This window comes from Schistocerca piceifrons, chromosome 3 (genome assembly GCF_021461385.2).
Source record: "Schistocerca piceifrons isolate TAMUIC-IGC-003096 chromosome 3, iqSchPice1.1, whole genome shotgun sequence".
Classification (NCBI taxonomy): Eukaryota; Metazoa; Arthropoda; class Insecta; order Orthoptera; family Acrididae; genus Schistocerca; species Schistocerca piceifrons.
In genome coordinates, this window is record NC_060140.1 from 186616065 (window position 1) to 186642693 (window position 26629).

The 26629-nt window shown below is 45.0% G+C and overlaps 1 protein-coding gene across 1 annotated transcript in view; it reads left to right on the top strand.

Annotated features, from left to right (window-relative positions):
* Positions 1 to 235: 235 nt before the first annotated feature.
* The window catches only part of LOC124788503 (protein-L-histidine N-pros-methyltransferase-like), a 51899-nt gene continuing 25505 nt past the window's right edge, over positions 236 to 26629 (top strand). The window contains exons 1-2 of the mRNA XM_047255772.1: positions 236 to 309; positions 16202 to 16414. Coding sequence (XP_047111728.1) covers positions 236 to 309; positions 16202 to 16414 — 287 coding nt within the window. The remainder of the gene's footprint in view (positions 310 to 16201; positions 16415 to 26629) is intronic.

Genomic DNA, 26629 nt, shown 5'->3' on the forward strand with positions numbered 1-26629 from the left:
ACTGAGTGAATCTCTTTTGCGCTGATGACGTGTACGTAGCCCAAGAGTTATTTTCCTTTTTGTCCTCCAGGTGTACAGATTGCTGTATTAACATGTACTGACCGTGCAAAATACGAACGCTTGTGTCACCATAACTTGTACATTCTGGCAATGTTAGATCAGTTTCTCAAGTGCTGCCTTCACATCTTTCCATTGTCTGTATAGGCACAATACCGGAGTCTCGTTTTGGGCGGTCATGGTGTCGACTCTAGGCGGGACGCCCGGCGCGGACGACTCCATTGTAGCGGGAGATTATGTTGTCACGCAGACGTAATGCTCTTGTGCTTAACGCTCTTTCACGGTCCCCCCTCGCCGCCCCCCCCCCCCCCCCCCGCCCCCACTTCCACCTGCCGCTCTTTACTTCCGATAGCCGCGCCTCGGGATATACCAGCTTTTTCAGTAATTTTTCGACAATGGAATTAAAAACCGGTCCCGGATAGCCCTGATGGTCGTACAAAACCCGGCACGAATTACGAATTTGCTACACATATCCGTCAAACACGCGCCCGCCATTGTTACCTACTAAATTACGTGACGTCTTTGTCTCTTTTCCTCCATTAAAGAGGAGTCTTTGGAATTATGTACGGTACAAAAGAAAATTACGTGTTTTTCGTCGGCTTGCCGGTGTCTCCCGCGCTCTCCTGTGAACGATGCGAAGCCTGGCTGAGGGAGAATCTCGCAACTGTCCGGTAATGAGCGACATCAAGTAAGTGTAGAGCAAGAGAAATATAAAATTACCTGCCTCATTTTTCCTGTTCTGTATTGTACCATCTAGAAAACTATTAGTTTTGATTAGTGTAACACAGATAGGGAACGGAAAACACCAAGAACCTATAGTCTGTTGCCCCTTTCTGAGCAAAGCAAACCTCGAAATACAAATAAAGAGCTAAGATTATTAGGTCAGAGATTAATGTCTCGACTCTTGAGGGTACTGCCGAAGCAATGTTTGAACGCCGCAAGAGATCTGAGAGTTATCAGAGTAGGCGAATGGGAAACTTAGGTTTTGCTGTAGGGTTCACGGAAAATGCAGCTTGTCTGAACAAGAAATCGCATGCAGTCCTTATCAAGTAGGCACGAGAACGGATATCTAATTCAGAGACGCATTACTAGAATCGTAAGAGGACGGTACAGCCCTCACTAAAATGTGACAGGAATGTTCGGGGACATTGAAAGGGAGTCTTCGGTAGAACGACCTAGTTCTCGCAAAACATCAATAGCTAAATTTAGAGAACGTGTTTTTCCAGAAGACTGTGCGACCGTATATATTGCGTAGGAATTGTGAGGACAAGATTAGAGAGATTAGGGTGCGTAGAGACTGCAGTTTTTCTCTCGCTCTATTTTCAAATGGAACAGGGCAGAAAATCAGTAATATTGGCACTACCTGCACTCCGCATGCACTGTAAACTGTCTTGCTGAGCACATAGCTACGACGGCTATTATTTTTTCAGCCCCTGGTCGGTAGCGAAATGGAAACCATAGCGACAATCAAAAATCTTTTATTAGCAACGCTTAGCTACACCGTACAGGTACTCCTCTACATAGTCATCGGTGCGACATACACATTTGTCGTAGCGTGACACCAACTTTCCAATACTCTCGTCATTAAATGCAGCAACCTGTTATTGCCACCAATACCCTTCGCTGGTCTGCAGCTGTGCCAAAGTACTGTCCTCATAGCCAGCAGTTTATGTGAACGAAGAGATGCAAATCAGAGGGAGCCAAGTCTGGACTGTATGGTAGGTGATCAAACACTTCCCATCGAAACCGCTGCAGAACCTTCTTCGTTACACTTACATTCGTGTGCGGCCGAGAATTGTCATGGAGAGGGAAATGCATGACACATGTGTTATGTGGGGTGTATGAAATCAGGCGAAACCCTCCAACATTCATTTCACACTTGTCGAGAGACACTATTTTCTAGGCATCCTTGCGTGCTTACTGTGCGTTCTGAACTAAGAAGAGCGACGCGTCGCGATAGACTGGGGTACAAGAGACACTGCGCAACACATGTGCTTCGCCAGATTTTCGCTATGGTTTCAATTCTGCGATCGATCAGAGGTTGAAAAAAAAAATAGCTGTCGTAGATGTACAGATCGTGACAGACGAAGTACTGATGCGACTGGACCAGAAAGGTAACAAGAATAGTACTTTCGAATGTTGTGCTCAGTACAAGGCGCGAATATCACGCAACAAAAATGATTTCGGTGAAAGGATAGCCCTATTTATTAACGGACGCGCTGTGACGAGGGTACTTGAGGAGGAGAAAAGAATCAGCCATGGAATAAGAATTCGCCTAAAGCGTTTTAGTAGAGTTACAGGACATCTGAGTCGGGATCACCAGACGTAAATCGAGCGTTTTAAGCGCTGCGCTACTTCGTTTGGTGACTACTGGTGCAGATAATGCTAACAATACGTAAACTGTGGCGCATTCAACATTCAATATACAAAGAACAGTGCAAGTTTGGATAAAGTAATATAATTCATGTATTTCCTAAAAGCCAGATTTATACTTGTTTTAGAGTACATGTTTCCAAGGTTTATGAGCTGATGTATCCTCCTAGACCACTTTCTCTAAGGTATTGCTGCACTGGACAGCGCCGCATTCAGCGCCCACCGTTGGTTCCTTTTACTTTTAACAAGGCGTATCAGACCAGACGTGCCATGTAAGATGGGTTCGGAAGTATTTGAAGTGGGCGGTTGTAAGGAATGTCCGTACAAGTATCAATTTTTTCCAGGTGTGGTAACAAGAGCATTTTTTGTCGTTGGAGATAACCTCGCACCAGCTGATTTTGAACACGTTTCTAGGGTTTTTACGATAAAGCATACGCCACCATACGAACCTGCCGTTACTTTCATATGTTCAAGCGAGTCCATTTTCAACCACAGAAGGACTCTTTGTACTTCAAATTATACTACTTCAATTTTTTTGAACCAACAAGAATGGTAAGACACAGGCCTGCGACTGCCGCCTCGTCTCGTGATATATAGCCACATTTAGCCACCGACTACGGTAGTTTCAAACGCAAAGCTTTCTGTTCTTGGATTAAGCGGTGTGGTACTCGCTCACCGTTAATCCCTCAATAGTAAAGGCTGTCGAGTTAGAACTCAAAGATCAGCATCGACAGAATTCGAAGAGTTCACTGAAGGTGCTGGTAGATACAAAGAGTATAACAGAAATGTATGGCACAAACTGCAGGACACATCCTCATACCTAGACGAAGAAATTATTAAACATGTGTCTGGAAACGCTTTGGTTGCATGTTGTTATTCATTTCCTCCAACGAGTTTCAACGAGACTGAATTGCAAATTTTCACAATCGGCAAGTACGTCATACGTCAATTCTCACTCAACTGTTGAAGGTTGTCATCAACAAAGATTTTGTGTCAAAGTTTGGGCCGGCATTGGTGGTGACTGTTGGTAGGGCCTCACTTTCTTCCACCCAGGCTCAACAGACAAAGTTATCATAATTTCGAATTGAGATCTACGTGACCTGTTAGGTGTGCCTTTAGCTGTGCGACAAAAGATGGGCGTCATGCACGATGGAGCACCTCCTCGTTATAGTGTTAACGTCCGTCGGCTTGTAAATAATAGACTCAGTGACGGGTGGATACGCAGAGATCGACCAATTGCGTGGCCTCCGCGCTCTCCGGACCTAAGCCCACTGGACTTTTATTTTGTGGGGGCATTTGAAAGCGGTTGTGTATGGAACCCCAGTATAAGATGTTCTGATTCTCCGTACCCGGGTTACGGAAGGCTGCGAACTACCCACAATACCACAGAGATACATCAGCGCATCCGAGATTCGCTATGACGGCGGCTCGAGGCACGTATCAGTGCCCACGGAGGGCACACTGAACATCTCTTGTGAGAAGGAGTTGCATATGGTATGCTTGTGCGTTCAGTTCGTGTGCGTTTCCCATGATTAATGGGTTGGAGAAATGAGTTGTAACATGGAAACAAAGCGTTTCACGTCCCGTTTCATATAAGTTCTTCGTCTGCGTGTGAAGAATGTGTCCTATAATTTGCGCCGTACATATTTGTTACAGCCTGTAGTGGCCGTCGACTACAATAGCTACGCTAACTCCCAACTAATTTCCGTCTTCAAGAGACTCTTTTATTTCAGAATTTGTTCAGTCACAAAATACCGTTACCACGGTAGGAGAACAGTCCCGAGATTCCAAATAGCGCTGATTCGCACTCAAACCGATAATGAAAAATCATTTCTTGGAATGCATGCAGAACGGCAACTCAGACTTTTCCACAACTTCTGGGAGTTAGCCATTGAATAAACTGTCAACAGGAGATTAAATTCGCAGCTGCTATTGCGTTTAGTATTGGAATCTGAAAATGGACCGGAATACATTAAAACACAAATAATTTCAGAGCAACTCTCATTTCTGTTGGTACAATTTTCAAAGCGTACGATTCGAAGATCAAAAAAGTAAATACGTATAAAATACACTGACGGGAAAAAAAATCACAGTTTGAAGAAGGAGTTGTGCGACGTAAAGCTGGTAGGTGTGATGTTACATCTGAAAGTCAATGCCTACTCAGATTTCGCACCAGTCGCATAAGAGTGGTGCTGGTAGCGTCGCTATGAGGATGCTAATCAGCTTTGCTTTGAATAAGCGCTGTAACGGTCGTAAGCGTTTGTTGCCCTCGAGATTCGACGTAGTGGGTTGATGTTGGTTAAAAATGCCTTTAAGACGACAAAGATGCCATTGTCAGTACCTCACTGAATCTGAATAAGGTCGTCCTCTAGGGCTACGAAAAGTTGGATGTTCCTTCTGCGATGTTGCAGAAAGACTTCGCAGGAATGTAGCCACTCTATTTGATTGCTGGCAGCAGTGGTCACCGGAATATGCGGTCTCAAGAAGGCGGGGCTCCGTACGTGGCACTACCGAGAGGGAAGTCCGTCGTCTTCGGTGTACGTATCTGGTACCACTCTGGCGCACCGTACTGCGTCTGCAGCAGCCATCTGAACAGCAGTTGACACCATAGTGACACAACGAACTGTTAAGAAATCAGTTACTTCAAGGACAGCTCTGAACCAGACGCTCCGTACCGTACATTCCACTGACCCCAAACCATGACCATTTGCGTCTTCAATGCCGTCAAGAGAGACCTCATTGGAGGGCAGGGTGGAGATCTGGTGTCTTTTCTCATGAAAGATCGTCCTGCTTCGGTGCCAATGACCGCCGTGTGTTAGTTAGGAGGAGGCCAATTGAGGACCTGCAGCCAACCTGTGTGCGTGCTGGACACACTGGACCTGGAGTTATGGTCGGGGGTGCGATTTCATATGGTAGCACGAGCACTCTCGTAGTTATGCCTTGGACCCTGTCTGCAAATTTGTACGTCAGTCTGCTGATTGGACCTGTTCTGCTGCCATTCATGAACAGGATTCCAGCGACTCTTTTCCAACGGGTGCTTTCCAGCAGGATAACGCTCGCTCACATATCACTGTTGTAACCCAACATGCTCTACAGAGTGTCGATATGTTACCTTGTCCTAAGTGACCATCAGATCTGTTTCCAACTGAGCACAACGTTAAAAGGGGACTTGTCTTTACATAGTAGTATAGATTAACGCTACGGCAGACAAGTCGTCCGGCCGTGGACACATGCTGCTGCCCGTGCGAAGCCAGGGTAGGTAGCTAGTTGATATACGTAAAAATATAAACGTCCAGAATATAAACGTCTCATTCTGGAAACATCCCCCAGGCTGTGGCTAAGCAATGTCTCCGCAGTATCCTTTCTTTCAGGAGTGCTAGTTCTGCAAGGTTCGCAGGAGGGCTTCTGTAAAGTTTGGAAGGTAGGAGACGAGACACTGGCAGAAGTAAAGCTGTGGGACCGGGCGTGAGTCGTGCTTCGGTAGCTCAGATGGTAGAGCACATGCCCGCGAAAGGCAAAGGTCCCGAGTTCGAGTCTCGGTCGGGCACACAGTTTTAATCTGCCAGGAAGTTTCATATCAGCGCACACTCCGCTGCAGAGTGAAAATCTCATTCTGGAAACATCCTCAAGGCTGTGGCTAAGCCATGTCTCCACAATATCCTTTCTTTCAGGAGTGCTAGTTCTGCAACGTTCGCAGGAGAGCTTCTGTAAAGTTTGGAAGGTAGGAGACGAGATACTGGCAGAAGTAAAGCTGTGGGACCGGGCGTGAACCGTGCTTCGGTAGCTCAGATGGTAGAGCACTTGCCCGCGAAAGGCAAAGGTCCCGAGTTCGAGTCTCGGTCGGGCACACAGTTTTAATCTGCCAGGAAGTTTCAAAATATAAACGTTTTTGGTGAAATGTTTGTGGGTGGGAGGTGGAGGGGTGGATAGGGGGGTGGGGTGAGACCCTTTCTCCTTGGATCCGCGCCGGACTTCATAGTGGTTGGCAGAGAAAGGGTGTAGATTTTGTTGCAGAATCCACATTTCCAATTTCTCAGTTACATTCTTCCCAGAAGTACTGAAACAAAAATCTCAGCACGCTCCTCAGCGCTGAATAGGTGTGTGTTATCGACGGCTCGGACTGAAGACCCTGCGCTGGTAATGACGGCGGGGTCTGCCCCGGCCGGGCGACCGCCGGCGAGAATGGACAATGAGCCGAGGCGAGCTGGCGAACCCGGAGGACCGGGGCAGCCGACACCTGGCTGGCCCTCCCCGTGCCGTCATTTGCATTTAGAACTGCGAACAAAAGCAAATTTAAATGCGCCGTCGCCGGCTCGCGCCTCGCGCGCCTCCCTTATAAGCGTGCGCGCCAGGGTCATTTTCTCGTTCTTTAAAAAGGTTTTATTGCCCCCGCGATCCCGTCGCATTCCGTATTCGCCGATTCGCGCGAGACCTCTCGGGAGGGAGACGGGCCGGATCGTTACGGCCGTGCCGCGCGGGCAGATTGCTTTCGCAGATGAAGTTCTGCATACCTGAGAGCAAACAGCTTATCGGCCGCGAGTGCTTACACGGCGCGTGCCGTTACATAAATTAGTCCGCGACGCTGCGTACCTGCGTAGCTTCCAAACACTGCATCTATTAAGAAACATCGTATAAACACACACAGTTTGCACGTATCCTTGCTCGATATTCCTATTCATGATTACACTAAAATTCGTTTCTCTCCGCTACCCCCCCTTTTTTTTGTCGATTTGAGCCTCCTAAGGAACCCGAAAGTAACTACTCGTGATTTAACTTCCGCTTTTTCAATAATTTTCATTCTATCTGAGTGCTACTGTTTTCGAACTACTGACCACTTTGAACCAGAAAGACATTTTCATTCTGTAGCGGAGTGTGCGCTGATATGAAACTTCCTGGCAGATTAAAACTGTGTGCCGGACCGGCACACAGTTTTAATCTGCCAGAAAGTTTCACTTTGAACCAGTTTCGCTTTTTTGGCTTTCACTGTGTAATTTTTTCCTCCTATATATGTAATTATGTAGTTATGGAGTTCTCAATTCGTTCGAGCAACATTCATAATAGGAAACACAGTCATGACTCAGTCACTCAAAATGATTCAGAAATTTTACTTCTTACAATGAAATCAGGCGATGATTCTTCTTCTCTGCAGGCTCGTGCTTTGCGCCAGTCTGCTAATCTGTACAAAGAAAATGCCTCGTAATTTTGGGAGCGTTGTATAATCAGTCGGGAAACCACAGATCAAGCAGATATTTGGCTTTGATGAAGTTTAACCTTCCGAAGAAGTAATGGAGCTCTTGGATTATTAAATGCAGGTTCGTATCCAGTCTTTCGGAAGTTCCCTTCTGATTAACAACTATGCAATATATCGATGAATATCATTAATTCTCAAATGTCAAATAATGTAAATTGTTACACACCTTTTGTATGAAGGAGCAATATATATATATATATATATCTATATATATATATAGATATATAATTTCTCTTTTAATCGTACAATTTCGTATCAGTTATCTTTTGTCAAAAATCTCAATATTCAGATTACAATTCTTCAAACAATGATCATGCTAATCGGCACGAAGGCAATCTCGGAAGCTTTTTTTCTAACAACCACCAGACAGAGTACTAGAAAGAATAATTATGCGCTCATGGCATAGCTATTGTATGAAACTACTTTGCGCATGGATTCTGCGAGTATGAAGATAGAAAATTAGTAAACGTCATTCAAGGGTGGAATTGTATCAGAATAATTCATCGAATATAAAGAGATATTACAACTGGATATCGTAATCTAAGACCTTCTTTCGAAACATACCTACACGGTCCACTCACATTGACTTGATTGCCGCCTATTTTCGACATCAACGTGCAATCACCACTCGCAGACGGCAGGTGCCAGCAACAACAGTGGACGATATACAAACAATGTCGGAGGGACGCGGAAAACAGTGTAGTCATTGTCGGAATGCGGAAACGGAGCGGTTTATCTGACGTCGAAAGGGAATGATCATTGGTTCAAATGGCTCTAAGCATTATAGGACTCAACACTGAGGTCATCAGTCCCCTGGACTTAGAACTACTTAAACCTAACTAACCTAAGGACATCACACACATCCATCCCCGAGGCGGGATTCGAACCTGCGACCGCAGCAGCAGCGCGGTTCCGGAGTGATATGCCTAGAGCCGCTCGGCCACAGCGGCCGGCTCATGATCATTGGCTTTCGAGTCAAGAGTGGGAGCATTTACGAAACGGCTAAGTTCGTAAACTGTCTGTATGCCACGTTGGTTAAAGTACAGCGTCCATGGCAAAAGACCCTATCCAAAACAGACGCTGAGGCACCTGTTGTCATAGATGACAAGGGTGAGCGAATGTCTGTACACATCTCAATAAGCCAGTTTAGCGGCAATCACTGTTTATCTTAATTCCGATGTCCGAAATCTCTTTCTATTTCCGAATTGCCTCATCGAAATAAATGTTAAAAAGTATTGGTGAAATGTTGCATAGCCGCGTGGGATTAAGCGAGCGGTTTAAGGCGCTACAGTCGTGGACCGTGCGGCTGGTCCGGGCGGGGGTTCGAGTCCTTCCTCGGGCATGGGTGTGTGTGTTTGTAAGTAGTGTGTAAGCTTAGGGACTGATTTCACACACATTTGAACATTTTTGAATTGCTGCATACCCCTTTGTTTGTGGCTATAGGCCAGCTTAGAATACCATTCATATCTAAAATTACAGTCCTGTGTTTCTACAGACTTTTCACTATTAACGCTAAATCAGCATTACTAAACTAATAACACACGGCGAAGTTCCAGTTCCTGGTTACCAATGTAATGGCTTCCAGGGGTTGTGGCTCTTCGTCGAGGGGCGTTCAATAAATAACGCAACATATTTTTTTTCCTCGGCCGGTTTCGGTTGAACGAATGTACGAGGGCAGTTCAATAAGTAATGCAACACATTTTTTTTTCTCGGCCAATTTTGGTTAAAAAAAACCGGAAATTTCTTGTGTAATATTTTCAAACATTCCCGCTTCGTCTCGTATAGTTTCATTGACTTCCGACAGGTGGCAGCGCTGTACGGAGCTGTTAAAATGGCTTCTGTAACGGATGTGCGTTACAAACAACGGGCAGTGATCGAGTTTCTTTTGGCTGAAAACCAGGGCATCTCAGATATTCATAGGCGCTTGCAGAATGTCTACGGTGATCTGGCAGTGGACGAAAGCACGGTGAGTCGTTGGGCAAAGCGTGTGTCATCATCGCCGCAAGGTCAAGCAAGACTGACTGATCTCCCACGTGCGGGCCGGCCGTGCACAGCTGTGACTCCTGCAATGGCGGAGCGTGCGAACACACTCGTTCGAGATGATCGACGGATCACCATCAAACAACTCAGTGCTCAACTTGACATCTCTGTTGGTAGTGCTGTCACAATTGTTCACCAGTTGGGATATTCAAAGGTTTGTCCCCGCTGGGTCCCTCGTTGTCTAACCGAACACCATAAAGAGCAAAGGAGAACCATCTGTGCGGAATTGCTTGCTCGTCATGTGGCTGAGGGTGACAATTTCTTGTCAAAGATTGTTACAGGCGATGAAACATGGGTTCATCACTTCGAACCTGAAACAAAACGGCAATCAATGGAGTGGCGCCACACCCACTCCCCTACCAAGAAAAAGTTTAAAGCCATACCCTCAGCCGGTAAAGTCATGGTTACAGTCTTCTGGGACGCTGAAGGGGTTATTCTGTTCGATGTCCTTCCCCATGGTCAAACGATCAACTCTGAAGTGTATTGTGCTACTCTTCAGAAATTGAAGAAACGACTTCAGCGTGTTCGTAGGCACAAAAATCTGAACGAACTTCTCCTTCTTCATGACAACGCAAGACATCACACAAGTCTTCGCACCCGAGAGGAGCTCACAAAACTTCAGTGGACTGTTCTTCCTCATGCACCCTACAGCCCCGATCTCGCACGGTCGGATTTCCATATATTTGGCCCAATGAAGGACGCAATCCGTGGGAGGCACTACGCGGATGATGAAGTAGTTATTGATGCAGTACGACGTTGGCTCCGACATCGACCAGTGGAATGGTACCGTGCAGGCATACAGGCCCTCATTTCAAGGTGGCGTAAGGCCGTAGCATTGAATGGAGATTACGTTGAAAAATAGTGTTGTGTAGCTAAAAGATTGGGGAATAACCTGGTGTATTTAAATGCTGAATAAAACAACCCCTGTTTCAGAAAAAAAAATGTGTTGCATTACTTGAACTGCCCTCGTATAATTTGTCGTGGATCATCTTGGAATATTCCCGCTTCAGCCCCTGTAGTTTCATGAAGTTCCGAAGGTGGCAGCACTGTACGTGGCCATCAAATTGGCGTCTGTAACGGATGTGCCTTCCGTGAAGATGGCTATCATTGAGGTCATTTCGGTGGAAAACCAGAGCATCGCAGACACTCATTGGCGGTTGCAGAAAGTCTACAGAGACCTGCCGGTGAGTAAAACACCGGTGGGTTGTTGGGCGAGGCATCTGACATCATCGCAACAACGTCGCGCCAAACGTGTCCGATCTCCCATATGCCAGACGGCCGCACACAGCTGTGAGGAACATGCGGACAGTCTCGTTCGAGGTGATCGACAGATCACTATGAAGCAGCTCGCTACTCAACTGGACGTCTCTGTTGGTAGTGCTGACACATTCATCCACTAGTACAGACTGTACGAAGTTTATCTATGCTGATGACTGGGTATTACAACGAGGCACACCGATCTTGAAACAATGGAAAAAACCCTGACTTCAGATCTGTCTGCCCTGGCAGCATACTTCCGTAAATACAGGGTGTTACAAAAAGGTACGGCCAAACTTTCAGGAAACATTCCTCACACACAAATAAAGAAAAGATGTTATGTGGACATGTGTCCGGAAACGCTTAATTTCCATGTTAGAGCTCATTTTAGTTTCGTCAGTATGTACTGTACTCCCTCGATTCACCGCCAGTTGGCCCAATTGAAGGAAGGTAATGTTGACTTCGGTGCTTGTGTTGACATGCGGCTCATTGCTCTACAGTCCATCAGTACGTAGCATCAACAGGTTAGTGCTCATCCCGAACGTGGTTTTGCAGTCAGTGCAATGTTTACAAATGCGGACTTGGCAGATGCCCATTTGATGTATCGATTAGCACGGGGCAATAGCCGTGGCGCGGTACGTTTGTATCGAGACAGATTTCCAGAACGAAGGTGTCCCGACGGGAAGACGTTCGAGGCACTTGATCGGCGTGTTAGGGAGCACGGAACATTGCAGCCTATGACTCGCGACTGGGGAAGACCTAGAACAACGAGGACACCTGCAGTGGACGAGGCAATTCTTCGTACAGTTGACGATAACCCTAATGCCAGCGTCAGAGAAGTTGCTGCTGTACAAGGTAAAGTTGACCACGTCACTGTGTGGAGAGTGCTACAGGAGAACCAGTTGTTTCCGTACCATGTACAGCGTGTGCAGGCACTATCAGCAGCGGGCATGGATGTTTGTGATGTTCTTAGGTTAGTTAGGTTCAACTAGTTCTAAGTTCTAGGGGACTAATGACCTCAGCAGTTGAGTCCCATAGTGCTCAGAGCCATTTGAACCATTTTGAACTATCAGCAGCTGATTGGCCTCCACGGGTACACTTCTGCGAATGGTTCATCCAACAATGTGTCAATCCTCATTTCAGTGCAAATGTTCTCTTTACGAATGAGGCTTCATTCCAACGTGATCAAATTGTAAATTTTCACAATCAACATGTGTGGGCTGACAAGAATCCGCACACAATTGTGCAATCACGTCATCAACACAGATTTTCTGTGAACGTTTGGGCAGGCATTGTTGGTGATGTCTTGATTGGGCCCCATGTTCTTCCACCTACGCTCAATGGAGCACGTTATCATGATTTCATACGGGATACTCTACCTGTGCTGCTAGAACACATGCCTTTACAAGTACGACACAACATGTGGTTCATGCACGATGGAGCTCCTGCACATTTCAGTCAAAGTGTTCGTACGCTTCTCAACAACAGATTCGGTGACCGATGGATTGGTAGAGGCGGACCAATTCCGTGGCTACCGCGCTCTTCTGACCTCAACCCTCTTGACTTTCTTTTATGGGGGCATTTGAAAGCTCTTGTCTACGCAACCCCGGTACCAAATGAAGAGACTCTTCGTGCTCGTATTGTGGACGGCTGTGATACAATGCACCATTCTCCAGGGCTGCATCAGCGCATCAGGGATTCCATGCGACGGAGGGTGGATGCATGTATCCTCGCTAACGGAGGACATTTTGAACATTTCCTGTAACAATGTGTTTGAAGTCACGCTGGTACGTTCTGATGCTGTGTGTTTCCATTCCATGATTAATGTGATTTGAAGAGAAGTGATAAAATGAGCTCTAACATGTAAAGTAAGCGTTTCCGGACCATGTCCACATAACATATTTTCTTTCTTTGTGTGTGAGGAATGTTTCTTGAAAGTTTGGCCGCACCTTTTTGTAACACCCTGTATAGGCTTAGGCCTAACGCCACGAAGATAGAAGTAACTTGCTTCGACCTCAATAACAGAGAAGCCGACAGAGCTCTGAAAGTATACCTTGACGATACACGCCTTAACCACAACAAGGAACCAAGGTACCTAGGGGTCACGTTAGACAGAACCTTGCCATTTAAATCACACCTTAAAAAAGTTGCCAAGGTGAGAACAAGAAACAACCTCATCCACAAACTCCGCGGAACTACCGGGGGATCAACAGTAACAACTCTGAGGACGTCTGCGCTGAACCTGGTATACTCTGCGGCGGAGTACTTTGCACCAGTATGGCTAAACTGTGAACAAAATCGATGTCGAACTTAACAACACCATGCGCATTATTTCAGGAACGGTTAGGTCTACATCTAACATATGGATACCTGTCCTGAGTCATATACCACCCCCCAAAGTACGACGAGAAACAGCCTTGGTCAGGGAATACAAGAAGATCGAAGCAAACCCTGAACTACCGGTACACATCGATATACCTGATCTTAGTTTCAAGAGGCTTCGTTCAAGACATCCTGCTCTTGATCTCGACAGCCTCACTGGGGCTGACTTCAACCCTTGGAGAAGAGAATGGCTCCAAAATGCCCCAACAACTTGCCATCTAAAGCCTTTTATTACTGAGGCAGTTCCTGGGTTTGATCAGCCCCGCAAGATCTGGTCTAAGAACTGGACATGGAAGATGTGCTAACCTAACCTAACCTACTGACTCACTCTTAAAAAGGGGACTGCTGCCTTGGCCAGCATGTGACTGCGGCGCGCCTAACCAGACCATCCAACACATCAGAGAAGAACGCAGTGCCAGAGCGTTCAGTGGGGACTTTGAAGAATTCCTCATGGCATCCCCAAAAAAACCCTTGAATATGTACAAGGACTAGATGTTTGTCTGTGAATATATTTAATGTTACGTAATCTAGAATAACATGATCCAATAATGAAATGTACTTAAATGCCATACGCTAAATAAATAAATAAAATCCACTAGTTAGGGTACTGAAAGGTGTGTGCCTATTGGGTTCGTCACCGCCTAACGGAAGACCATAAAGAGCAACGAACGGCCATCTGCGCGGAATTGCTTGCGCATTAAGTGACTGAGCGAGAAGATTATTAATGCAGCAAGACGTTGGCTCCGACGTCGACGAGCAGAGTGGTTCTATGCGGGAATACTGGCCTTCCTAGACGTCGGGCTGTCGTTCTGATTATGTTGAAAAACAAGTTTTTGTAGCCAGAAGAGTAGGGAATTTAATGTCGTTCATCATATTAGATGATTGAGGGAAGTCTGCAGTTGTGTCATTCATGATTTAGATCATGAAAAACGCGCCAGATACTTAGGTTTTTGTGCTTAGCACAACGCGTTTCGAGTATTTATTCTCATTTTCAAGTCTACATAATTAACTTGCACAGTTTTCATTATTTAAATCAAGAGTGGAGAATACACTACTGGCCATTAAAATTGCTACACCAAGAAGAAATGCAGATGATAAACGGGTATTCATTGGACAAACATATTGTACTAGAACTGACATGTGATTACATTTTCACGCAATTTGGGTGCATAGATCCTGAGAAATCAGTACCCAGAACAACCACCTCTGGCCGTAACAACGGCCTTGATACGCCTGGGCATTGAGTCAAACAGAGCTTGAATGGCGTGTACAGGTACAGCTGCCCAAGCAGCTTCGACACGATACCACAGTTCATCAAGAGTAGTGACTGGCGTATTGTGACGAGCCAGATGCTCGGCCACCATTGACCAGACGTTTTCAATTGGTGAGAGTTCTGGAGAATGTGCTGGCCAGGACAGCAGTCGAACATTTTCTGTATCCAGAAACTTCCGTACAAACCTGCAACATGCGTTCGTACATTATCCTGCTGAAATGTAGGGTTTCGCAGGGATCGAATGAAGGGTAGAGCCACGGGTCGTAACACATCTGAAATGTAACGCCCACTGTTCAAAGTGCCGTCAATGCGAACAAGAGGGGACCGAGACGTGTAACCAATGGCACCCTATACCATCACGCCGGGTGATACGCCAGTATGGCGATGACGAATACACGCTTCCAATGTGCGTTCACTGCGATGTCGCCAAACACGGATGCGAATATCATGATGCTGTAAACGGAACCTGGATGCATCCGGAAAAATGACGTTTTGCCATTCGTGCACCCAGGTTCGTCGTTGAGTACACCATCGCAGGCGCTGCTGTCTGTGATGCAGCGTCAAGGGTAACCGCAGCCATGGTCTCCGAGCTGATCGCCCGTGCTGCTGCAAACGTCGTCGAACTGTTCGTGCAGATGGTTGTTGTCTTGCTAACGTCCCCATCTGTTGACTCAGGGATCGAGACGTGGCAGCACGATCCGTTACAGCCATGCGAATAAGATGCCTGTCATTTCGACTGCTAGTGATACGAGGTCGTTGGGATCCAGCACGGCGTTCCGTATTACCCTCCTGAACCCGCCGATTCCATATTCTGCTAACAGTCATTGGATCTCAACCAACGCGAGCAACAATGTCGCGATACGATAAGCCGCAATCGCGATAGGCTACAATCCGACATTTATCAAAGTCGGAAACGTGATGGTAAGCATTTCTACTCCTACAACAACATTTCACCAGGCAACGCCGGTCTACTGCTGTTTGTGTATGAGAAATCGATTGGAAACTTTCCTCATGTCAGCACGTTGTAGGTGTCACCGCCGGCGCCAACCTCGTGTGAATGCTCTGAAAAGCTAATCATTTGCATATCACAGCTTCTTCTTGCTGTCGGTTAAATTTCGCGTCTGTAGCACGTCATCTTCGTGGTGTAGCAAGTTTAATGGCCAGTACTGTAATATGGTGTCATGGAATCGTGAATAAAACCCCACCTGCTTTCAGGAAAAAGGGTTGCATTACTTTTTGAACGCCATCGTATTTAACACATTAACTCATTTGTAAAGAAATTGGAAGTTTGAAGCTGTTTCGTACATCGCAGTCCGATTCTTTAAATAATCCACGGTGAGGGGTTTACTAGTTGTGGTTATGTCATGTTTATGTATGTTATTTTTATGTATTCATGGTGTGCTAATTGGCTGTATTTGATGTGGCACATTTTGATGCTACTTCTACTTATTCTAATTTGGGGTGTTACTTGTACTATTCTAATTTTGTCACGCCTTTAGGGATGCTTTGTGAACACGTTTGCCTGACCGAGGCCAGACGACTGAGACGCCTGTGTGTTTGCACGGCAGGCTGCTGGGCCGCGGCTCGATGTTCGTGGTGTCGCGGCGGCAGCTGGAGCGGCTGGTGGGCGACGCCGGTCCCTCGCTGTGGGGCGGCGTGCTGCTCGACCTGGGCGCCGGCGACGGCCGCGCCACTAGCGCCATCGCCTCGCTCTTCTCGCAGGTCTACGTCACCGAGGTCTCCGTGCCCATGCGCTGGATACTCGCCAGGAGGGGCTACCAGTAAGTCTCCGCCACTGCCGCAAGCGCCTTCGTGACCAACTGGATACTGGTGCTGGGGCCCCTGTACGACAAGGTGGACCGAGGTGCAGCCAGCAACGGCGATACGCAAGCCGACATCGTATTAGAAGGCATGCACAACGCTGAGACCACACATGAGAGTTACTACAGCATGTCCATATGACACATTTTTGATTTTCAAATGCAAGTAAAAACACAATGAAATTCGGGGACATTACCCCAACTGGAGAGGAATTACGTTTGGGCTTCCACAAGGCTCATTGCTGGGTCCACCAAGGTACCTCATTTACACTCTAAGAGAAAAAAGACGACGCACAACGAAGGAGTGGGACGAAACTCGGTCGATGCAATGTACATGTGCAGACAAACAAATGAATCCAAATTGAGAAAAATTGCACGATCTATTCAAGAGAAAGAGCTTCACAAATTGAGCAAGTTAACAAAGCGTTGGTTCACTTCTGACTCTTATACAAGCAGTTATTCTGTCCAATTAGCGCATCATATTGTGCCTATTTACATATTTCTGTATTTGAGTATGCATGCCTATACCAGTTTTTATTTTATTTTATTTATTTATTTGTTTATTTATACTTTTTTTTGGCACTTCAGTGTATAATCGGCTAACGACCACCAAACTTCTTCGCTACGCAGTTCATCCCCAAACGCGCTCAATACAGCCGACGCCGACCCGAACGGACGTTTTGATAGCGACGGTGTTCGCTCCCAAGGCTGCTCCTCGTGCCCACTACTCTTCACCCTGCACGTTCGCTGGGCCCATCACCCCTCTCGTCCGCGCCATCTCGCGACCGCATCACGAGCGCCGAAGAGTACGATCACCAGAGGAGAATTGATAGGACGAAAGCTCGTATGGTTCATATAGGATCGGTGGACATAGACACCTGCCTAGATATGGTTGAGTTTAAACAATGTGTAAAGATTATGCCGCACATGAGTGGGGGCTACGACATGATCTGGGGTTAGTTTTCTCGTATCAGCAATGTGCCATATTCGATCTTCGGCAACACAGGTTGGAACTTGATGGAAAAATATTTCAGTTAAATGAAGTCATTTCCAGGGTTGCGGTGTCGTGAAGTGAGCCTTTCGCAAAAGACGAACCGATCAAACCTCGAATAACCACGCTTAGACTTGATTCTCACGACCGTGCATACAAGGGTTCTGTGAAATGACTTTGGGTCAGCGTTGAGTCAGGCTTGATGGTAGGAATTTTGGCCCTGTTGGGACCGTTAGAACAGAATGAAGTATTAGATCTGTTAGGTTGCTTAGTTAAAAGAGGTACTGTACGCACAGAAGAAATAAAGTTTGAAAAGAAGGTACCGGTTTCTACAGATTATTTTGAGGAGGATTAACAAAGGGCTGTTAATTGCTAATATGGATATCCTGGATGAAGACGAAGAGGGCATGAGCGATGTCAGCCACGGACAATCGCCAGACGCCACTGAAACTGGGCTGGTTGGAGGGCCTTGTCCATAATGCTCCAAGCGTTCTCAACTGGGGAAAAAATCTGATGACCTTGGTAGCCAAGGCAGGGTTTGACAAGTACGAGGACAAGCAGTACAAACTGCCGCCGTGTGTGGGCGGGCATTATGTTGCTGCCACTATGTTGCTGAAACGTAAGCCTGGTGGGATGGCTTTTCATAAAGGGCAACAAAACGAGGCGTGGAATATCGTCGACGTACCTCTGAGCTGTACGGGTGCCGTGGATGACAAACAAAGAAGCCTTCAGCCTGCAAGTCACATTGATTGGAATAGAATTATCTTCAGTGATAAGTCCTGCTTCGAAATGAGCCCCGATGACAGCGAAGACGTGTCTGGAGATTCCCTGGACAGTGGTCGGATATCAACCTGACTGTCGTCTACCATACGGCTCAACAAGCCATTTTTGTAGCAGGACACCTTTGGTTGTCATCCGCAGTACCCTTACGGCCCAGCAGTATGTCGAAGATAATCTACACACCGTTTTGTTGTCCTTCATGGCATGCCATCCTCAACTTACATTTCATCAGTATCATGCCCGCCCCCACACGGCGGGAATTTCTACTGTTTGTTTTCGTGCTTGCCAAACTCTACCTTCGCCAGTAAGGTCGCCAGATCTCTCTCCAATGGAGAAAGTCTGAATATTATGGCGGAGTCCTCCAACCTGCTCAGGATTCTGACGATCCAACGCGCCGGTTGGACAGAATTTGGCACGATATCACTCTGCCTGACACCCAACAAGTCTATGAAGCACTCCCAAGCCGAATAACTGCTATTATAAGGGTCAGAAGTGAACCAAGGCTTTTTTAACTAGGTCATTTTGTGAAGCTTTTTCTCTTGAATAAATCATCCAATTTTTCTCAAGTTGTAATCATTTGTTTGCTGTACATGTACATCACATCGGCCGTGTTTCGTTCCACTCCTTCGTTGTGCGTCGTCTTTTTTCTCTTAGAGTGTATACGAGGCAGAATGGTGGACCCAGCAATGATTGCCTTGTGGAATTCCAAACGTAATTCCTCTCCAGTTGGAGTAATGTCCCCGGATTTCATTCTGTTTTTACTTGCATTTGAAAATCAAAAAGCCGAATAACTGCTTGCATCAGGACCAAAGTTTGACCAACGAGTTATTGACTTACTCAGTTTGTGAAGCTCTTCCTCGTGAATAAATCATCCAATTTTTCTGTAACCTTAATATTTTTTGCGGTCGTCACTAGAATTGTACTCAATCCAGGTACACAAAAGCAACACAAGAAATGGTCAACAGTCTGCTTGAAAGTGTCATTGTCTGGTATTCTGCGAATGGTCCCACACTCGTCTTACAAGGACACAACATATTCAGTTCTGCAAACCTAGGGATACTACACCAATGATATGGGTAACACATGTTGAGGATGATAAATAGTGTGGTAAATTCAAAATTCTTAACTGTCCATATTGATGAGAATTAAACTGGAAAAAACACATTCGGGAACTCCTAAAACAACTTATTTCAGCTACATTTCTTCTTGAATCATTATGAATCCTGGGGAGAGACAAATGAGTAAGCTGACATATTTCGCATACTTTCATTCAATAACAGCATGTGGGATAATGTTCTGAGGTAACTCATCTTTAACAAAGAAAGTCTTAATTGTTCAAAAACTTGCTGCAGGAATAATGTGTGGTGCTCACCAACGATCATCTTGAAGACACCTGTTTAAGGAGTTAGTCATTTTGCATATTGCTTCACAATATATTTGTTCCCTCATGAACTTTGTTGTAAATAATCCACTGCAATTCAAAAGGAACAATGACATAATTACAGTACCAGAAGAAAAGTGACATTCATAAAGATTATCTTTTGCACAAAAAGGGATGTACAGTGCTCCATCCAGAATTTTTGATCACTTACTCAGTGTTATAAAATGTCAGACACGAAAGTAAAATTTGAATAAATTGAAAAAGTTTCTCCTTGGGAACTCTTATTCCGTAGAAGAATTTCTGTTATTGTAATGCGTGAGGGGTGGTGGGTAGCAATTACTAACACAATTCTTTATGTTCATTAAAAAGCCAAGCTTGTAAATGAACAGCATGCGGGCACACTTATAGAGAAATTTGTGATATGAATATAAAATCATTTCTTTCCATACCATTACGATTTATCGTGCGAATGGTCCAAGGGACATGGAACTAACTTCGAAACGTACATACTTGCAGTTTGCAGCATCATGTGAAGTAACGCAAAACGTTTTGTACAAAAAATAATACATTGTTACTTCTGCATTCGTAAAATGTTTAGACGGTACTCTGTCTCAACTTCTGTGCGCACAACAATCGTTGCGGGTGATGGAGGCTATTGCATCCACAATTCTCCTGCTTATATAGCCAAGCTCACGTACAGGCGAGCAGTAGACCTCTCAAGAAGAAATCCAGAGGAGATCGCGGTGACCACTTGGTTGGTCCATCACGTCATATCCATCGCTCTGGAAATGTCCGATCCAGAAAGTCGCAAACATGGCAGTGAACCATCCTGGCAGAGGATCACATTTGGTTGATGCGGAAGAAGTTGAGGAACAGTAAACTGCTCAAGCATGTCCAGATAAACGGTCCCTGTTACTGTTTGCTTGATGAAGAAAAATGGCTTAACTGTGTTGTATTTCATCAGAGCCGCCACACATTCAGCTTTTCGCTGTCTGTCACATGTTCCCGATAACTGAGCAGGTTTTCTGAACCCCAAGTGCGAAAGTTGCGCCGATTAACCTTCCTACGTTTATGAGAGGTTGCTTCGTCAGAGAAAACGACATTTCTTAAATACTTAGTTGGGGTTTTTGTCCGATGTAGTCCAACACTGCGATAGCAAACTCATAGCGAAGCTGGAAGTGGTTCTACTCAGTGCTTGCACAATGTGAACTGCGTGCAAACGAAGTAGTATATGCAGCACCTTCTGATTATTCAGCGAGGGATATTTAGCTCTCGTAATGCTCAGCGAATTGACTACAACGAGCTTCTTTGGAAGGTTTCCCTGAACTCCTCTACCAGTTCATCAGATGCTCGTTTTCTGCCAGAACGTGTCTGTCTGTGTATTGTACCACACTGACTAGGAACATGTCATACCAACCCTTAATTGTCTTAAGATATGGTGACTCCTTTTGAAATTCACATCGTAAATTCCTTTGGACAGCAATGGATGATTTCCTTTCCGCGTACCACGCCACGCAATATGCTTCACATGATGACGCAAACCGCAGGTACATGTGTCTCGTAATTTTTTAATCGGATCTGAAAATCGCGGAGGTTTAATGTGGACACTCAGTTTATTATTATTATTATTATTATTATTATTTGGGGGAAGGTGCGTCATCACTCTTCTGACGGGTTTGATACGATCCGCCATGAATTCCTTTCCTGTTGTAAGGGCACCATTATCGATACCCGTATGAAAATATCGATATCAGCAGCTCATTTGTGATGCCTGTAATATCGCTGGTGCTGTAGAAGGTCTGGAAGTTACAGGTAGCGGATCATCGGAAGACGGCGTGACCTTTCGAGTAGTGCCGGCCGCTGGTGGCCGAGCGGTTATAGGCGCTTCAGTCTGGAACCGCGCGACCACCACGGTCGCAGGTTCGAATCCTGCCTCGGGCATGGGTGTGTGTGATGTCCTTTGGTTAGTTAAGTTTGTTCTAAGTTCTAGGGGACTGATGACCTGAGATGTTAAGTCCTATAGTGCTCAGAGCCATTTGAATTTCGAGTAGTGAAAGTGTCTGTCGGTGTTGTTACATGGGCTGTAGCCCAGAGCTGCGAACAAAAGTTTGATTCTGAAGTGTGCTAAAACTAGAAGCATTTGTCCTTTAATATTCAAACGAAGTCATTATGTGCAGTAAAAAGGGTAGAACCGCGAGTCTGAGCATTAAGGTTCCCGTAGACGACAAAATAATTTGACAAATATGTTTGCCAAATTATTTGTCAGTGTGCTACATTGCTTTACGTGTTTGTCAAACATATTGTTTGAAAGAAATTCTAAATGACAGCCGATTTGAGAAACAACTGTGATCGTTTGCGTATGCGTTTATAAAACACTAGCTGGTTTCTTGTCGAACTGTAATGTATAGCTCTTAACTGGAGCAGATTTCGAAGATATAGTTTATACCTTGCATTGCACCACGTACGTCGCCCTCTAATGTCAGGATACTTCGTGACACGATAAACACCATGTGACAACTAGTTCAAAAATGAAGTTAAGTTTGACAAACTTGGTTGCTAGGTCTGCGCGCTTGGTTGAGAAAGCCCGTGGATAACAGACAGCTAATTTCACAAACAAGATTGATCGTTTACAGGCGCGTTTATGTGAATGTTAGCATGGCATATAAATTTCTTGGATGACGATGTTTAAATGTTGAGTTTTTGGTGAAGTAGTTAAATTATTCGTAACGAGAGGTGACTGTAACCAGTATCTGTGGTTAAGCGAGCTCAGTGCTTTTCCATAAATAACCCGTTTCACTAGTCCGATAGCAGTAAAGTTGAGTGAATTCTTCACTTAAATTCAGAGACGAAGGTCACTGATTTTGCTCGTATTTCATACGATTTTAGTACACACTTAGAAGCTAATGCTATTTTAGTACGATGCCCTTCTCAGGCGTCGAAGAGAAATCGAGATTGAAATCTCTTCGACCCTGTCTAGTACAGTACCATCCGAGAGCGCCAGCCGTGGAGCAGCGGCTAGAAGTCTGCCCGTACTGAGAGTTCGAGTCTCGTACACTTGTATTGCTGCAATGAATCCTGTTTCTTCGGAGAGGAATAATAATAATAACAATAATAATAATAATAATAATAAATACGTTTCCCATCCTAACTTTCATCACGATCATATCAAGAGTCCATGATCCATGAAAACTTCTGTCATTATCATCATCATTATCATCATCTGAAACAGCCGGTGTATTTTTCTCATATTTTCAAATATTTCATATTGAGAATGTGTCAGCCATTTAAAGAACAACAAAATGGAAATTCCGGTTACAGATCAGAGGCCACTGTAATGGGTGCAAAGTGTAAAAACAAAGGTAAACTATCAATTTAAAGGCCCATGTTCAAGAGGTGTCAGATTATTTTAAAAAGCTCAAAAAATAGGCGGTATACATACTTGCTATGTTGGTTCAAGTGGACGGAAACGAAGCTATTTGGAGAAAATGTCTTTACATCTGATTCAGGCATTTTTGATGCCGAAAAGAAACTGCTGATTATGTGCCAGGTTCGCGGCAACTGTCATTACGCCTAACAGCAGTGAGGCAGATTTTACATAAGATTGGCGTTTCTCTCCGACGTTAAGATCGGTGAGGTTGGAGATTAGGAGGAAGATAAATAAATAAATGTCGCGTGACTAGGGCCTCCCGTCGGGTAGACCGTTCACCGGGTGCTAGTCTTTCGATTTGACCCCACTTCAGCGACTTGCGCGTCGATGGGGATGAAATGAAGATGATTAGGACAACACAACACCCAGTTCCTGAGCGGAGAAAATCTCTGACCCAGCGGGGGATCGAACCCGGGCCCTTAGAATTGACATTCTGTCGCGCTGACCACTCAGCTACCGGGGGCGGACAGGAGGAGGATGTTAACGCATTTATTCTTGATTTGTACCGCACAGTTTGACGAGTATAAGGCAACACTGATGTAAAATGCTCGAAATTTTGTTGACACATGGGACCGACACCAATCTTCGGTGCAGGCCATCATTATAGGAGATGAGACGTTGTGGCAGTGTGTCGGGTAGGCGGCCAACTCACAGTACTCGGCTGACGGCATCAGATTTACACGAACGGTCTCGAAATGTGACGCCTGCTAAGTGTTCTCAAGAAACTGTTGTGTCCGATCGAGATGAATTTGAAGGCGCGAATGCAAAAGTATTTTGTGTGTTTCTTCTGTTTCCTGTATTTTATCCTAACATTGTCTGAACTCTTTTAGACATCCATGGTATGGGCTGAAAGAAGACAGCAAATAAAATAAATACAGTAAGTAAAAGATTTATAACTTGTTGAAGAAGGCACGACGTAATTTCGAGAAATGTAAAGACAGCGAAAACGCAAGAAAACTATTGAGATGGAAATGCAGGTGCATGTTTTCTATCTCCAGGACTCCAGATATTCGCTTTGCAGCTAATAAGCTTGGTTTCTGTTTTAACGATGAGGATCAGCGTCTACCACGAAAGCGACCTTTTTAGATTGCTTTTTGCTTGATGTTTGCTTAACATGTCGTGTAATCTTGCTGCGAATCCAGGATTACTAATTCCGAAATGAGTTCAGGGTGTAAACCCTGTTCATTTCACGAAGAGCTGTAGTCTCCGTAACTCAGTGAAGAGTGACGTGTCTTGGTAACATATGGCCGTATTCCAGTTACCGTTGCATTACCACAGGCCGTTTCAGATTGACTGATGAGCAACGCATTTCAAGCTACCATTTTTAGGGAGCATAGCTCTCTCAAAAACAAGTATGTTGTATATATGTGTTTGTTTATTTGTATCAAGGACTCTGGACTCGGTGAGTTAGAATAGAACAATGAAACTCCATGTTTTTTGTTGTTAAGTCACCAGTCGGAAAAAGAATTTAACTTTTTTGAACTTTAAAGAGATGTTTGTGTAAATTTTTGAAATTTGTGTAGAGTATTTTACGTAATCAATGGTTTGAACATGAAAAGGGTTCTTCGACTGTCTTGAGTGACCCAAAAAACAAGGAGGATTTTGCAACAACTTCAGTTAGTTGTTTCAGTGGCCAAGAGTGTCTACCCTCTCGGAATCACTTAAAAAATCTCATTTCAACTTCCATCACATCTTTCGTTTGTTTTACATAGCTGTAGGCAGTAACTGGTCTCATAAAGGTTGTAAATACCTTTTGGATCGTCTTTTGTACCACGTCACTTCATTTTTCTTTCACCAAAGCATAAAAGCTGTAAATTATAAATGGATCATTTGTGCCATCTCTTGTATCTTTCTGTAAGGACTCTGACTTCTGGACTGATGCTTCTTAAAGTTTTGGAACGGGTCGTCTCGTGGTCTGCTTTTGGTAAAAGGAATATTAATTTTGTGCTGACTCGCATACATTTTTTAATGTCTTTGACTTTTTTTTTGTTAGTCCAAATACCCGTTTGGTGATACATTTCCCTGAGTTTGCTAATTCCACTTCTTTATCTTCTGGAATAAGTGGCTTGCTTCCAGCCGTAGAATCTGCGATGAGAAAATAAGTCCTTCTTTAATCCATATTTCCTGGGTGTACCTCTGATCTCTAATGCTTATACTGGGATTTTCAGTCGCTTCTGTAGCCCATCGCAAGCAGCTGCTCCTCTGAGTAGGATTTATGTTTTCCATCAATCTTCGTGGAGCTTTTTCCAAAAACTAACACTTTTGCAAGGAATAAATCAGTCTCACCTTGTTGTGAACGATCACAATATGCTATTTGAAAGTTACCCAAAGCATATGAAACTCAACAGTTTTTTCCAAAATTTCATTCTCTGCCACACTAATGTCTAGAAATTTTATTCCTTGCTTCAAGAGTGGAAAAATTTCCTGTTAAGGGACCTGCTCCTGCGTATATGCAACTTAGCACGACTGCGATGCGGGTATAAGCACCGACATTTAACCAAGGGGTGAGTGTGATATTCATGTCTCTCCGATATGCGTGCAGTAAATGCAGAAGCTTGAACTACGACGATGTCGTTACCAAACGCGTTCAAACAAGACCAATGTGCTGTTATTCTTTTCTTGATTGCCGAAGGTCAAACACCAGAAGACCCGAAGTTAAAATCTTCTGGGTTATTAGGCCGCGTCGTATTTCTTCTAAAACAATAGACGTTTCGACGGCTCTGCTGGGATCTTCTTCAGGATTTTCCAGTGTCAACTACTGCTAGAACACTGTCAGAGACTAGTGTCGCGTTCTCTTGTAAACGGGAGTTTTCCCCTCGTTTGTGCTGGAGGAGTGGTAGTATTGGTTAAAATTCCTATGGATACCATTGGTGGGCCATCGTCATAGGTAATATCCCCGCGCTGATGCAGAAGAGGGGGCGTTCTTGGCTAAACTCTTGTGGATACTGTTGGTGGTTCTTCGTCATTGATTAGAAAGGCACTATTCCATACTTACGCTGGAGAAGGGTTATTGTTTGAAATTCCTCCTACTGTGATGGTCCACCAATAGTATCCACGAGAGTTTAGCCAATAACGCCCCCTATTCTGCATCAGCGCGGGAACATTAGCTTATGACGATGGCCCACCAACGGTAGCCATAAGAATTTTAACCAATACTACCACTTCTCCAGCACAAACGCGGGAAAACTCCTCTTTATAAGAGAACGCGACACTGGTCTCTGACAGTGTTCTAGCAGTAGTGGACAGCGGAAGATCCTGAAGAAGATCCCAACAGAGGGGTCGAAACATCGTTTGTCTTAGAGGAAATATGAGATGGCAGAAGATTTTAACTTCAGTGACAATGGCCACGAAACCCTGCAAGCTTACATACCAGCAGACCTATCGGGGAATGAAAAATGTGTATGGGGCAGCATGTCTGGTGAAAACTACCGTTGTGGAATGGTGAGCCAAATTCCGTGCTAGTCGCATTTCAACACAAGGCGCTGCTCGATCTGGGGGAGACAATCGAACACCCATCCCCCCCTATAGTCCTGATACGTCTCCATGCGATTATCACGCCTTCAGCCCCTTATAAAGATCTTGGAGGGTCGACGATCC